The 15223-nt window shown below is 34.2% G+C and overlaps 1 protein-coding gene across 1 annotated transcript; it reads left to right on the top strand.

The window, feature by feature from the left end:
* The first annotated feature begins 9392 nt into the window (after nucleotides 1-9392).
* On the top strand, nucleotides 9393-10524 carry LOC140840797 (uncharacterized). The gene is made up of 2 exons (XM_073207960.1): nucleotides 9393-9411; nucleotides 9704-10524. The coding sequence occupies exons 1-2, from the start codon at nucleotides 9393-9395 to the stop codon at nucleotides 10522-10524; spliced, it is 840 nt and encodes a 279-aa protein (XP_073064061.1).
* Nucleotides 10525-15223: the final 4699 nt, after the last annotated feature.

The raw sequence follows: 15223 nt of genomic DNA, 5'->3' as shown, positions 1-15223 counted from the left end.
AATTTACCTTTTTCATGAACATTAAGTGCAGATGCAAATTTAGCAAGAGTATCTTTCAAGTCTGTCATGGTTTGAGCAGTTTGAGTATTGATAGACTCTTGCTTTGCAATGAAAGAATTCAATGTATCTTCCAAATTTCTTTTCGGCGGAGGAACATAAGGTGCATAATTTTGAAAATTTTGTTGATTTTGAAAATGTGGTTGCGGAAATTGTGCAGCATTATCATTCCTCCAACTAAAATTTGGATGATTTCGCCAACCTGGATTGTAATTTTGAGAAAATGGTTCAAAATTTGGCCTTTTGAAATTGTTCAAAACATTGGCTTGCTCATGGAGACATTCTTTAAAAGAGGGCAAAGTGGGACAATCTTTTGTAAAATGATCACTTGTATCACAGATGTGACACACAATTTCTTGAACAGATTTTAATTGACCATTCTTTTTCAATTCAAGTGCCTCAACTTTTCTTGCCAAAGAGGTAAATCTAGCTTGAAGATCATGTTCATCTTTGAGAGTGTACATACCTCCACCAGATGTAGGAGATTGAATCTTGTTTGATGGTTCGATTGTACCTATAGTGTCCCAATTTTGAGCATTTTCAGCTAATGAATCGAGATACTCAATTGCCTCGTTCGGATCTTTATCTTCAAATGTTCCATTACACATAAATTCAACCATTTGCCTATCTTTAGGTGTTAAGCCTTCATAAAATTGAGAAACAACTCTCCAAATTTCAAAACCATGATGTGGACAAAGATTAAGCAATTCTTTGTATCTATCCCAACACTGATAAAAAGTTTCTCCTTGTTTTTGAGTGAAAGTGATGATTTGCCTTTTGAAAGAATTTGTTCTATGAGATGGAAAAAACTTTTTCAAAAATTGTTGTTGCAATTCATCCCAAGTTCGAATGGATCCCGATCTAAGATTTTGTAGCCAAGTTTTAGCTTTATCTTTTAAAGAAAAAGGAAAAAGCTTAAGGCGAATGGTGTTCATGCTACAATTTAGATCATTATATGTGTTGCACACTTCTTCAAACTCTCGTAAATGCATGTATGGATTTTCAGAATCTAAGCCATGAAAGTTGGGTAAAAGTTGGATAATACCAGGCTTAAAATTGAAATGAGATGCATCAGGGGGAAAAACTAGACATGAAGGTGCACTAGTACGTGTAGGATTCATGTGATCTCTAAGTGTTCTTCGTCTATCATGATCATGTTGAGATTGAATTTCATCTTCATTTTCTTGGATGGGTTCTTCCGCCATGTTTTGTAAAAATAAAGGGTTATTTCGAATGAGTCGACCACTAAGTGTACGTGACCAAATGCTCATGCAAATGCAAAACAAAAAGAAAAAAAAAACACACAAAAGCAATAAAAAGAAAAATAAACTTTAAACAATATTAAATAGACTTGAAATTAAATTATACTTCCCCGGCAACGGCGCCAAAAACTTGTTGCGACTTTGATTGTTGCACTCCCAAGAGCAGGTTGTCCACAAGTAGTATAATTCGGTGAGTCCGAATATCGTATCCACAGGGAAGCTAAGGTAATTACAAGTCCACTACAATGTCTTTTTGTTTTTGTTTTTGTTTCTTTTTTTTTTCAGGAAATATATATTTTTTTTTTCAAAATAAGAACTCAAGATCTAAACAATAGATAGTCTCTCTCATGATCAATAAAGGCTCGAAAGCTGTTTTCTCAGTCCTCTCCACTCACTCACAAAATATGTGAGTTCAAAAATTTTAGGCACTCTTATAAGGTATATCTTGGGCCATATACTTTACTACCTAATTTTATCACAATGGTTAATCACTCAAAAAGATTTCATAAATCATATTTTTATATTGATCAGAATATTAAAAATGACCTTTTTTCAAATAAAATTTAAACATTCTTAAATAGATTAATGCATGTTCTAATTTAAATCTTTCAAATATGTAATGTATGACATTTTTGCAAAAAATTACTAAGGTACAAACAATAAACATGGTTTTATTTTAAAATAATATTTAATTTTTTTTTAAATTTGTTTTTTTTTTTTTTTTATATGTGTTCTCCCCCCAATCAGAATATGACATTGTCCCTAATGTCAAAATAGCTATTAATAAAGAGTACATAATGAAAGAGATATCACCTGGAACTTTATTGAAGATAACAAACTGAAACAAACGCAAACCAATCCACGACTTTTGAATCAATGATCCAACTTCCTTTTCTTACTGCTTGATTGCGACCAATTGATCTTTGTTATCATCGGATCAGGCTTATGAACAAAAGCTTCCAAATCATCAATTAATTGATCGGCAGTCGAAGCACAGATGAGCATCCGTCGTGAATTTTCTGAAATGAAATTCTGTTCCACAGCTTTATCAAGAAATGTCAACAAACTGTCATAATAATTATTGATATTCAACAAGCCCACGGGTTTATTATGGATATTAAGTTGTGCCCAAGAAACAGTGTGAAAAATTTCTTCTAATGTACCAAAACCACCTGGTAGTGCGATAAAAGCATCAGAATTTTCAATCATTTGAGTGATTCTTTCATACATAGAAGAAACTTTTAATTCCTCCCCAATCGTAACACCTGTAATATTTCCTTCAGCTAAAGCTATAGGAATAATACCCAATACCTGACTACCTCCAAGATGAGCAGATGTTGAAACAGATCCCATTAACCCAATATTACCTCCCCCATATACCAAGTGAATTTTTCTCTCAGCCAATATCTTTCCAAGATTATTCGCTGCTTCTACAAACACTTCATTTTTTCCAGGACTCGACCCACAAAATACACAAATATTTTTCAATGTTTGTGCAGAGGATCCAGTCATGTTTTTACTTTCCTTTTTTTTTTCTGCGAAAGTAGAAAGAAAGATGAGAGATTTTATAGGGGTAATATGTTATCATGACAAAACTATGGGTCACAGCTGTAAACAGAATAAATAGTAAAAAAATAATGACACACATGCTTATAAACAGTAGTGTGATTGTGGCTCACAATTTTCCTCTGGTTTTACGTCCAGAAACGGCTTCAACGCCTTCTATGAGTCGAGGATATGCTTCCCATCCAATTTTCTTATAAATTGGCAAACAGGGTCTTTTTTAGTCAGATTCCCAAGACTATGACGCTCATCTTGAAATTGTTTCCATAAACGGAGAAGTTCAATATGCACATGTCCACTAGAATGCGTCTCAAGAGTCAATAAGATGTTATCTAAAGACTCCTTACTCAGCCCATTCTTAATGAAATCAATTTTATCTTCTCTGTTATTGGAAACACATCCCAAAGATCTGCATCGTTTGTCACAAGTCCATCTTGCACACTTATGACAAACCCCTAAACTTTTGGCCCTTCGTTTTTTCGCATAAGTGCTTTTTCCTAATCCAGGCAAATACCGAATAAGCAATGATTGTGGAACTTCTCCTCCTAATCGGACCTTAGCTTCTATTACAAGACGAATATCTTCTGGAATTCCTTTTTGCATTAGTAATCTCAATCTTTCACACCTTCCTGCATAAATTTTTCTTAGAACATTTTCAGAAACAGAGGGAAAATATTTACAAATTTTTGAGAGAATTTCATCCATTTTGAAAAGAAAAGAAATGATTTTTTTTTTTAAATTTTTGTATCAGCAATTGTGGGAAACTGATTTAACCGACTATGAGAGTCACGGAGTACCGTTATCCGCCATTTAACCGGGAAAATAAAAAGATTAAGAAAACCTGAAATAAAAACAAACAATAATCAAATGCAACACAAAAAAAAAAATCAAGGATCAGAAAGGGAAATAAACTCTTCTTGAAAGATTTCATTTTCCAAAAATGGTTTAAGCCTTTGTCCATTCACTTTAAAAACATCACCATTTTTAGGATTTTCAATATCCACAGCTCCATAAGGATACACATGCTTTATAACATATGGGCATGTCCATCTTGATCGTAATTTTCCTGGGAATATGTGAAGTCGAGAATTATAAAGCAAAACTTTTTTACCAATCTCAAAAGATTTTCTAAGAATTGTTTTATCATGAAATGATTTGATTTTTGCTTTATAAATCCTTGAATTCTCATACGCATCATTTCTGAGTTCATCAAGTTCATTAAGTTGCAATTTACGCAATTTGTTGGCATCATCCATGCTTGAATTTAAAGTTTTTATCGCCCAATAAGCTTTATGTTCCAATTCCACAGGCAAATGACAATGTTTTCCATAAACCAACCTATAGGGAGACATATTCAATGATGTTTTAAAAGCTGTTCGATATGCCCACAGTGCATCATTAAGTCGCAGAGACCAGTCTTTTCTATTTGAGTTAACAGTTTTTTCCAAAATTTGCTTTATCTCCCTATTAGCTAATTCAACTTGTCCATTTGTTTGAGGATGATAAGGAGTTGTTACTTTGTGAGTAATACCATATTTTTTCATTAATGAAGCAAATGGTTTATTAACAAAGTGAGTTCCCCCATCACTTATCATAGCTCGAGGAATTCCGAATCTACTAAAAATATTTTCTTTCAAAAATTTGATGACGATTTTATGATCATTTGTTCGACATGGAATTGCCTCTATCCATTTGGAAACATAATCAACTGCAACTAAAATATACAAGTATCCAAACGACGGTGGAAAAGGTCCCATAAAATCTATTCCCCAACAATCAAATATTTCAATTTCAATGATAGGATTCAAAGGCATCATGTTTCTTTTTGAAATCGCACCCAATTTTTGACAATTTTCACAGATCTTGCAGATTTCGTGGGTGTCTTTAAACAAAGCGGGCCAATAAAATCCACACTGCAAGATTTTTGCAGCTGTTTTCTTTGAAGAAAAATGTCCCCCGCATGCTTCTGAATGACAAAATTTAATGACACTACTTACCTCATTGTCGGGTATGCAACGTCGAAAAATTTGATCCGGACAATACTTGAACAGATACGGATCATCCCAATAAAAGTTTTTTACCTCATTCAAAAATTTTCTTTTATCTTGGGAACTCCATTGCGGTGGCATTTTTCCTGTCACAAGAAAATTTACTATGTTAGCAAACCAAGGTGTAGTAGTAACTGAAAATAGATGTTCATCAGGAAAATTATCGTTAATTGGTGTCATTTCAAAAGATGATCCTGTTACTAGTCTCGATAAATGATCGGCTACGACATTCTCGGTTCCTTTTTTATCTTTGATTACAATGTCAAATTCTTGGAGCAACAAAATCCATCGTATCAGTCGTGGCTTTGCATCCTGTTTGGTCAACAAATATCTAATAGCAGAATGATCAGTAAACACGATAGTTGTTGATCCAATCAAATAAGAACGAAATTTATCTAATGCAAATATTACAGCAAGTAGCTCTTTTTCAGTTGTGGAGTAATTCATTTGAGCATTGTTTAAAGTTCTACTTGCATAATATATCACATAAGGCTTACCGTTTCTTCTTTGACCCAATACTGCACCGACTGCATAATCACTCGCATCGCACATGATTTCAAATGGTAAAGACCAATCAGGAGGTTGCATGATAGGAGCTGATGTTAAATGTCGAATGATTTTATCAAAAGCATTTTGACATTCTTGAGTCCACTCAAATGCACTGTCTTTTGTTAAGAGGTTACAAATGGGTTTAGAGATTAAACTAAAGTCCTTTATAAACCTCCTATAAAATCCAGCATGTCCCAAAAATGAGCGAATTTCTTTAATGGTTTTTGGAGGGGGTAAATTGGCAATGACATCAACTTTTGCTTTATCGACTTCAATTCCATGAGATGACACGACATGTCCCAAAACAATTCCAGAAGTAATCATGTAATGACATTTTTCCCAATTTAAAATAAGACCTTTTTCCTCGCATCTTTTTAAAACTTTTTCCAAATTTTCAAGACAATTATCAAATGTATTCCCAAAAACAGTTAAATCATCCATAAAAATTTCCAAACAATTTTCAACCATGTCGCAGAAAATGCTTAGCATACATCTTTGAAATGTTGCTGGGGCATTGCATAAACCAAATGGCATCCTTCTGAATGCAAATGTTCCAAAAGGACATGTGAATGTAGTTTTTTCTTGATCTTCGAGTGCAATGGGAATTTGATAATAGCCTGAATATCCGTCAAGAAAACAGTAGTAGGGATGACCTGCTACTCTTTCTAAAATTTGATCCAAAAATGGTAATGGAAAATGATCTTTTCTAGTGGCGTCATTTAATTTTCTATAATCAATACACATCCGCCAACTAGATCGGACTCACCGAATTATACTACTTGTGGACAACCTGCTCTTGGGAGTGCAACAATCAAAGTCGCAACAAGTTTTTGTTTGAGATGATTAATTCAAAGCTTATTTCATAAATTATAATTATGATGATCTTGATATAACTTTGACAGTTTTCAAATTTTATTTAAACACTTAGATAGTTCTGATTACATTTCTATTTAAATTAATCAATATGTTTTGTATTGCTATTAACGCTTAAATTGCTAGGGACTAGCAATAAGCTGGTTGGGAGGTGTGATAAACATAAAAATTGTACATTAATTAAATGTTTTATAATATAAATATATAGTTTTTGTTTTATTAAATTTTTAAATATTATATGTTTTATAATAAATTGTATAAAATATAAGTTGTTGTGTAATTATAAGTTTTTACTATTTTTACAGGTTCGATAAAACAAGAATAACCTTGGCGTTGCAAATGGGATTAAGATGATTCTTGGACCTGTAGAAAGTTGATGTTAATATCTACAATATTGGTGGCAAGCATGAGATAAAAATCCTCTCACAATTGGGATCAAATTAAGCAACAATTAAAGTTACCGAAGGAGTGGCAGTTTTACCATGCTCTAGTATTTTGACCATATCTCTCAAACTACTTGGTCAAATATTCTGAAAAAAATACCACAACTAGACAACTCAATTATCCACATGTTTCATTTTATGTGAAGAAGAAAATTCGGAGAAGATGCTTGTCAAAAGTGATGTGCAATATAATATTAATTTCTTGGAACACCAATGAAGACTTATGTGTAAAAAATAATATTTTATTTGTGGTTGTCTCCCCAAATTTGGCTATAAATAGGGGTGCATTGTAATGTATTGAGATATCCCTCATTCTATGAACAAATCTTTGAGTTCATAATATTTCTCTCTATATTTTTCTTTTATTTCTTCATTTAAATATAATTAGCATGTTAATTTCATATTCAAAGTTTTACACTTTGAATAATGAATAGCTAACTTCCTAAAGTTGAGATGATAAGGTGAAGCTCTTGGCATGATAATAAGGTTATTATAAGGTAAGAATCTATGTTTTATATTATTTAATCATTATTTATTGTTTATGTTATATTTATTTCTTTAAGCATTTTTATACCCTACTTATAAGTGGGAGTTTTGATTTATTGTTGCTATATGTTACACTAAATTCTTGGAACCATTTAAATGTTAGTTTGGTATTACCAACCATTTAAAATGGATGCCTTGAGTTATTATATATAAATATATTATAATATTAAATTCTTGGAACCATTTAAATGTTAGTTTGGTTTTACCAACCATTTAAAGTGGGAACCTTGATTTAGTATATATGAATATATTATAGTATTAATTTATTGGTACCATTTAAATGTTTGTTTGGTTTTACCAACCATTTAAAGTGGGAACCTTGATTTAGTGTTTACAAATATATATAGCACAATAAATACTTGACCACATTTATAAGTTTTGGTATATATTATGTACTTATAAGATTATAATTTATAACATAATATAAATATGATTATTTAATATATTGGAACCATTTTATTAAGTGGATTTCAATATTGTTCGTTAATGTTAACTTTATTAAAATACCAAGAGTGGATCCTTTAAGAGTCCGAATATCGTATCCACAGGGAAGCTAAGGTAATTACAAGTCCACTACAATGTCTTTTTGTTTTTGTTTTTGTTTCTTTTTAATTTTAATTGAATCTTTAATGGGTAAATTTTAATTGTTCAAATTTAAATTTAAGTAGTTGAGATTAAAGGATCCACTCTTGGTATTTTAATAAAGTTAACATTAACGAACAATATTGAAATCCACTTAATAAAATGGTTCCAATATATTAAATAATCATATTTATATTATGTTATAAATTATAATCTTATAAGTACATAATATATACCAAAACTTATAAATGTGGTCAAGTATTTATTGTGCTATATATATTTGTAAACACTAAATCAAGGTTCCCACTTTAAATGGTTGGTAAAACCAAACAAACATTTAAATGGTACCAATAAATTAATACTATAATATATTCATATATACTAAATCAAGGTTCCCACTTTAAATGGTTGGTAAAACCAAACTAACATTTAAATGGTTCCAAGAATTTAATATTATAATATATTTATATATAATAACTCAAGGCATCCATTTTAAATGGTTGGTAAAACCAAACTAACATTTAAATGGTTCCAAGAATTTAGTGTAACATATAGCAACAATAAATCAAAACTCCCACTTATAAGTAGGGTATAAAAATGCTTAAAGAAATAAATATAACATAAACAATAAATAATGATTAAATAATATAAAACATAGATTCTTACCTTATAATAACCTTATTATCATGCCAAGAGCTTCACCTTATCATCTCAACTTTAGGAAGTTAGCTATTCATTATTCAAAGTGTAAAACTTTGAATATGAAATTAACATGCTAATTATATTTAAATGAAGAAATAAAAGAAAAATATAGAGAGAAATATTATGAACTCAAAGATTTGTTCATAGAATGAGGGATATCTCAATACATTACAATGCACCCCTATTTATAGCCAAATTTGGGGAGACAACCACAAATAAAATATTATTTTTTACACATAAGTCTTCATTGGTGTTCCAAGAAATTAATATTATATTGCACATCACTTTTGACAAGCATCTTCTCCGAATTTTCTTCTTCACATAAAATGAAACATGTGGATAATTGAGTTGTCTAGTTGTGGTATTTTTTTCAGAATATTTGACCAAGTAGTTTGAGAGATATGGTCAAAATACTAGAGCATGGTAAAACTGCCACTCCTTCGGTAACTTTAATTGTTGCTTAATTTGATCCCAATTGTGAGAGGATTTTTATCTCATGCTTGCCACCAATATTGTAGATATTAACATCAACTTTCTACAGGTCCAAGAATCATCTTAATCCCATTTGCAACGCCAAGGTTATTCTTGTTTTATCGAACCTGTAAAAATAGTAAAAACTTATAATTACACAACAACTTATATTTTATACAATTTATTATAAAACATATAATATTTAAAAATTTAATAAAACAAAAACTATATATTTATATTATAAAACATTTAATTAATGTACAATTTTTATGTTTATCAGACGACATAATTCGTAGATGCATTCCCCAAGAAGAGGTAAGTGAAATTTTGTTTCATTGTCATGCTGGTCCGGCTGGAGGCCACTTTAGGGGCAACTAGAACTGCGTCCAAAGTCCTCCAGTCTTGTTTTTATTGGCCTACTTTGTTTAAGGATGCGCATGAATATGTCACAAAATGTCCAGATTGTCAGCGAACAGGTAATATCTCTAGGAGACATGAATTACCTCTCAATAACATTCTTTTGTGTGAATTATTTGATGTGTGGGGTATCGATTTCATGGTCCGTTCCCGGTTTCTTTTGGGAACAAGTATATTTTGGTGGCTGTAGATTATGTGTCTAAGTGGGTGGAGGCACTTGCATGCAAGACTAATGACTCTAAGGTGGTTGTTCAATTTCTAAAGAAAAATATTTTTTCACGTTTTGGAACACCTAGAGCTATTATTAGCGATGGGGATACTCATTTTTGCAATCGTCAATTCGACAGTCTGTTGGCAAAGTATGGGGTCCAACATAAGGTGGCTACACCTTACCATCCTCAGACTAGTGGCCAAGTCAAGGTATCAAATCGAGAGATTAAGCGCATTCTTGAGAAGACTGTCGGTGCTTCAAGGAAAGAATGGTCTAGCAAACTTGACGATGCACTTTGGGCTTATCGCACTGCTTTTAAAACCCCCATTGGCATGTCTCCTTTTAAATTGTTGTATGGGAAATCATGCCACCTCCCTCTTGAACTTGAGCACAAGGCTTATTGGGCTACTAAATTTTTAAATTTTGATGCTAAAACCACAGGTGACAACAGAGTTCTGCAGCTGAATGAATTGGACGAATTTAGGTTGGAGGCGTACGAGAATGCCAAGCTTTACAAAGAGAAAACCAAACGCTGGCATGATCAAAACATCGTCCATCGAGAATTTGTGGTAGGACAACTGGTCCTGCTATATAATTCTCATCTGAAACTGATGCCAGGTAAGTTGCGTTCACGGTGGTCAGGACCATACACTATCACACAAGTATTCCCCTACGGAACAGTGGAGATCACTAGTTCAATAACTGGAGCTTTCAAAGTAAATGGGCATAGGCTGAAGGTTTATCATGGTGGTGCCATACCCGATGAGCCGACCACAGTGGATCTACAAGATCCAAACTGAATCAAGGGAGTACAGTCCGGCTATCGACTCTAAATTTAGCGCTTACTGGGAGGCAACCCAGTGTTTAGTTTTATTTTTCTTTCATTATTTAGTTTATTTTATTTGTTCGAATTTACTTTCGTTTTGTTTTTCTCGCATTGTTCGTAAGTTAATCTCAGTGAATGGTGGTGCAGGTAATTTATCTAATGACGGTGGAATTTCTCAAGTGTGGGAGAATCTATCAGGGCGATCGATTTCAAAACCTCAATTTGACCAGGATTTGCTGATTTCCACCTCTTTCCACCACGTACTCGACATTTTACCAGGGAAGTATTTTTGTTTTCACATTCTTGATAATTCCTTTTATTTCGTTTTACGCTGAGGGCAGTGTCGTGATCAAAGTGTGGGGGTGGGTCAGTCTTGTTACACATCGTTGCACAACACTTAACAACACTTTTAACGTAGGATGGAACTATTTTTAGACTAAGAACTCTTGTTTCACTTAATAATCGGATTAATTTGTTAGGTTTTGGATCACCCGGAAAATTGTTTCATGCCTAGTATTGAGTGAGAGGAGTCGTTGTTTCAAGGAGAGAGTTTAACATGAACCAGTTCTGTATCAACATTTTGTTCAATGCACGTGGTCAAACTTTTACTCATTGATAGTGAATTGGTGAAATGTGAACTTAAAAAAAAAAAGAGATAAATCGAACAATGATCCCTAGAACTTGTTTGATTAGCCCTCGAAGCGAAAATACGAACGATGGTGACTTAGGGATGATTTAGGCGATCTTTGGACCGTTTGAGCCTTTCAAGTCTGACCGATACATCATTCATTGCCCCTAGTAACCCTTTTTGAGCCTGAAAAAATCGAATGGTGTGTGTCAATGACACACAGTTAGCCCCCATTCGTCAGTTATTCAATGTCCCACATCAACTACCTGAATCTTAGCCTATACACTTTTTCCTACCTACATGTGAGAGAAATAAAACTCCTGTGCACATTGAAATGTTTGAATTACTCCAATGGATTGAAGAAATATGTGTGAAGGAGTCAATAAAATTTTTATTCATGAAAAAAAAAAAGAAGAGAAAAGAAGAAGAAAAAGGAGGAAAATGTATAGTATTGAAAACACCCGGAAAAAAAATCTGTGGGTGAAAGTTGGTGGACAATGAGAAAGAAAAGGAGACGCTAGAGCTCTGAAAATGATAAAAAAATACCGTAATTGTTGACGAGTCGAAAGTTGAATGAATGTGCTGTAGGAATAATTTTTATTTTCTCTCACTTTTGATTCCCATATCTTTTATTGTAGCAGTGAGCCTTGGCCTTACGTTATAAGCTTGAAAAGACCTATTAACCAAGTCATTGTCGTTCAACGTTTAGTAGAGAGGGGTATGAAAGTCAAGCATATGGGGCGTTTCGATAACAAATGAAAATAAGTGATCATGAAACAAAGTAGCTGGAGATGAGTACAAGTCTGACTTGCACACTACACACATCTTGTTCTGTTGATCCTTACTGGGTAAATGTTTGAATCTTGAATGGCGACGAAAACGAATCTTGTTATATGCGAAGCGTGATCTTTTGACCGGGGGTGAAAGAGTTTGACAAATTGAGAAGGTTTGATTTTGTTACTTGAGTTCTGAATCTGAGATATTTCTCATCTTTATTTTTGTCTGATTTGTTCGAGGACGAACAAGGGTTAAGTGTGGGGGAGTTGATAAGCACGAATTATATAGCATTTTAGGGATCGTATTTTGTCGTATTCGTGCTTATCTGGCGTATTTTATTCCGAGTTTTGCGCTTAATTCGTACTATTATGGCAAATTGTAGGTTTGACCAAAAGAGGAGGAAAGCCAAAGAAAAGAAAGAAAAGTCAAACGCCGCAGTGCCAAGTCAGAAATACCCGGATAAATAGGAAATTAGCACAAGAGAGCACCCGGACCCATACACGGACCTCGTGTAAAGGTCTGTGCCTGAGCAACCAAGAGAAGAATTTAATCGAGCTAATCCGGACCTGAAGACGGATCCCTACAAGGGGTCCGTGGCAGCATCAATCTTGAGAAGGGAAATCGCGCAAGTACACGGACCTAACTCCGGACCCCTGCACGGGGTCCGTGCTCAGCGTCCCCTGGAAATACATTTTAATCGAGCATACACGGACCCCAATCCGGATGCATGCATGGGGTCCGTGTACCATATTTACAAGATCAGATTTCGCGGAGATTTGGAGGAATGAAAAGAAAAAAATAGAAGATTACAAGGACTTTTGGCAGATCGAGACTTTGGGGGCAGCCGACTTCTGGAGAAAAAGGGGAGAAATTTCCGACTCTGAAAGACGGCAACGCCTTGGGAGAAAATCGAGAGAAAGAGACGCGCTTAACACGCAAGAACCGCACACCATCACTGAGATTTTCTCTTCCCTTTCATTTTCATTATTTTCAGTCACGAATTCAATTGATAGATTTGTTTCTAGTTTTGAATTTATGGAGTAGTTTCTTTTGTGATCGGGACCACGATTGGGACAAACGATTGATTTTTGTTTATTCGTTGAATTATTTGATTTATAAAATTATTCTATGTTATTGATTAATATTTGCGTAATTTGCGTGCTTTTAATCTGGCCAATTATTTGCATGTTTGTTGGTTGATCTTGACTCGAAAGGGAATAGATCGAATTTAGCTTCAGAAATATTAATCAACACACGATTAAACCGACTAGAAATAGTATTCGGTTTCAGTGTGCGATTTTAGGCGACAGCTGTAATTCTATTGTTGATAAATGCGTTTTTGTTTAATTAAATTCAATTAGAAATAATTGGACTATTAAATGAAAATAGGATTATAAATTCTAGAAATAGATTTATAATTAAATTGGAGAATTGCATCGTGACATTGAATAATCTGTGATCGTTTAATTCCAGTGCATGATTTTAATCAGAGTTTGTTACCATCGTGTGTTCCCGGTCATTTTATTTAAATTTGAAAATCCCCAAGTTCCAAGCATCTCTGATATTTGATTTAGTCATTAAATTAGCATAAATTAGTTAAAAATTCACTTAGTTGAAATAATAATCAAATCGCTCGTTATTGTTTGCCTAGATTAAATAAAATAATTGAATCTTAGTAATTAAATAATAGTCTCTGTGGGATCGATACTTGGACTGTTCGTCCATTTACTATAACTTGACCTAGTCCGCTTGCTAGAATTAATCCCAACCGAATTCATCGGTCAACGTGCCATCAACATAAACTTTTCGTAAACATGCTGCATACTTGAACATACATACTTCATCATTTTGCGTAGAGGATGTTTCAAAGCAAGTGACCCATACATAATAAACGCCACTGCCACATACATGAGATCCACGTTCATAATTTAACGGGCTGGTTGGTCCCCGTTCATAATTTAACGCTTTCCAACCATGATCTAACCCGTTCATAATTTATCGGGGTGGAGAGGTCCTCGGCCACGTTCACCGACTTCCAAATCCATTCATAATTTGGTCACAAGACATTTAGCATACCTCAAAAACTTAAAATATTTTCTTGCACGTCATACATACTTACTTGACGTTGAGGGATTCATTGGACTTCGATCGGGGCCGTCGCTGCGACATACTAACATGAAATTGCATACTTAACTTGCATAAATTAGACGTAGAAATCATACTACTCTCGAGTTCAACCACTACTTAGGACATTCTACAATTTCCCATGGCTTGACCTTATAAATCGTTGTACTAAACCATGACATCACACCTCAAACGTGTTATAATATTTTTCCCAAAATATGAAGGACACGGACCCCGTGCCTACCTCCGTGTAGGGGTCCGTGTAGACTTGGGTGAAAGGTTCGGAAAGAAGGGTGGACACAGACCCCGTGTGGGGGTCCGTGTAGACTCTGGAAAAATGCACTCCGGAAGGAACGAAGGCACGGACCCCGTGCTAGGGTCCGTCCGTGGATCCGTGTACCTGCGGAACAAGAAATGCTTCGGAAATTCTAAACAGGTTTCTCTTAACAGTCTAGACTCGATTGCACGGACCACGATTCGACACCCCAAGACATCACGCTACGACACATACCATTCAAAACGTAGCAGTTGACACCAATTCGTTTCATACGACTTCTAATGCATTCGAGTGCCTATCGACGCTAAACGACGTATCAATTAACATTCAAACCTCATACTAATTATACTTAGATGCAGCAACGATCACCCGTCGATCCCCAACGAAGCCTGCAACATAAAAACTTCAAGAACACAATTTTCGTAAAAGTCGCAGTTTGAGCAGTCCCACGAAAAACGTCATAACTCACTCAATTTTCATCTAAAAATATCGAATATTATAACAAATCGAAGGCATCAAAAAGTTCTACAATTTTCTAGTTGAAAGTTTTCTCAAAATCCCGACAAAAAAGTCGTAGTTTTAACCAGAACAGTAAAAACGTAAATTTCAGATCTAAAAAGGGCTTCAAAAGCGATTTAAACATGATTGCTCAAACTTCTACACATCGCACACATGGTTTTACGCATAAATAACAACGCACGCATAATATGACATGATCGATGCATCTAGAACAGAGTATACGTGCCTTTTGATATCAAACGTTACCGAAACGGCGATACCGAAGCGGAGACGGCGCGAGGCTTTATCCGGGACGACTGTGGATCGATTTCCTTGAAGAAATTACACGAAAATTTACTGGAGATTTGA

This window comes from Primulina eburnea, chromosome 9 (assembly GCF_022965805.1).
Source record: "Primulina eburnea isolate SZY01 chromosome 9, ASM2296580v1, whole genome shotgun sequence".
NCBI classification, from domain to species: domain Eukaryota; kingdom Viridiplantae; phylum Streptophyta; class Magnoliopsida; order Lamiales; family Gesneriaceae; genus Primulina; species Primulina eburnea.
The sequence above is the reverse complement of the archived record's forward strand: the minus strand, read 5'-3'. Positions and strand labels throughout refer to the sequence as shown.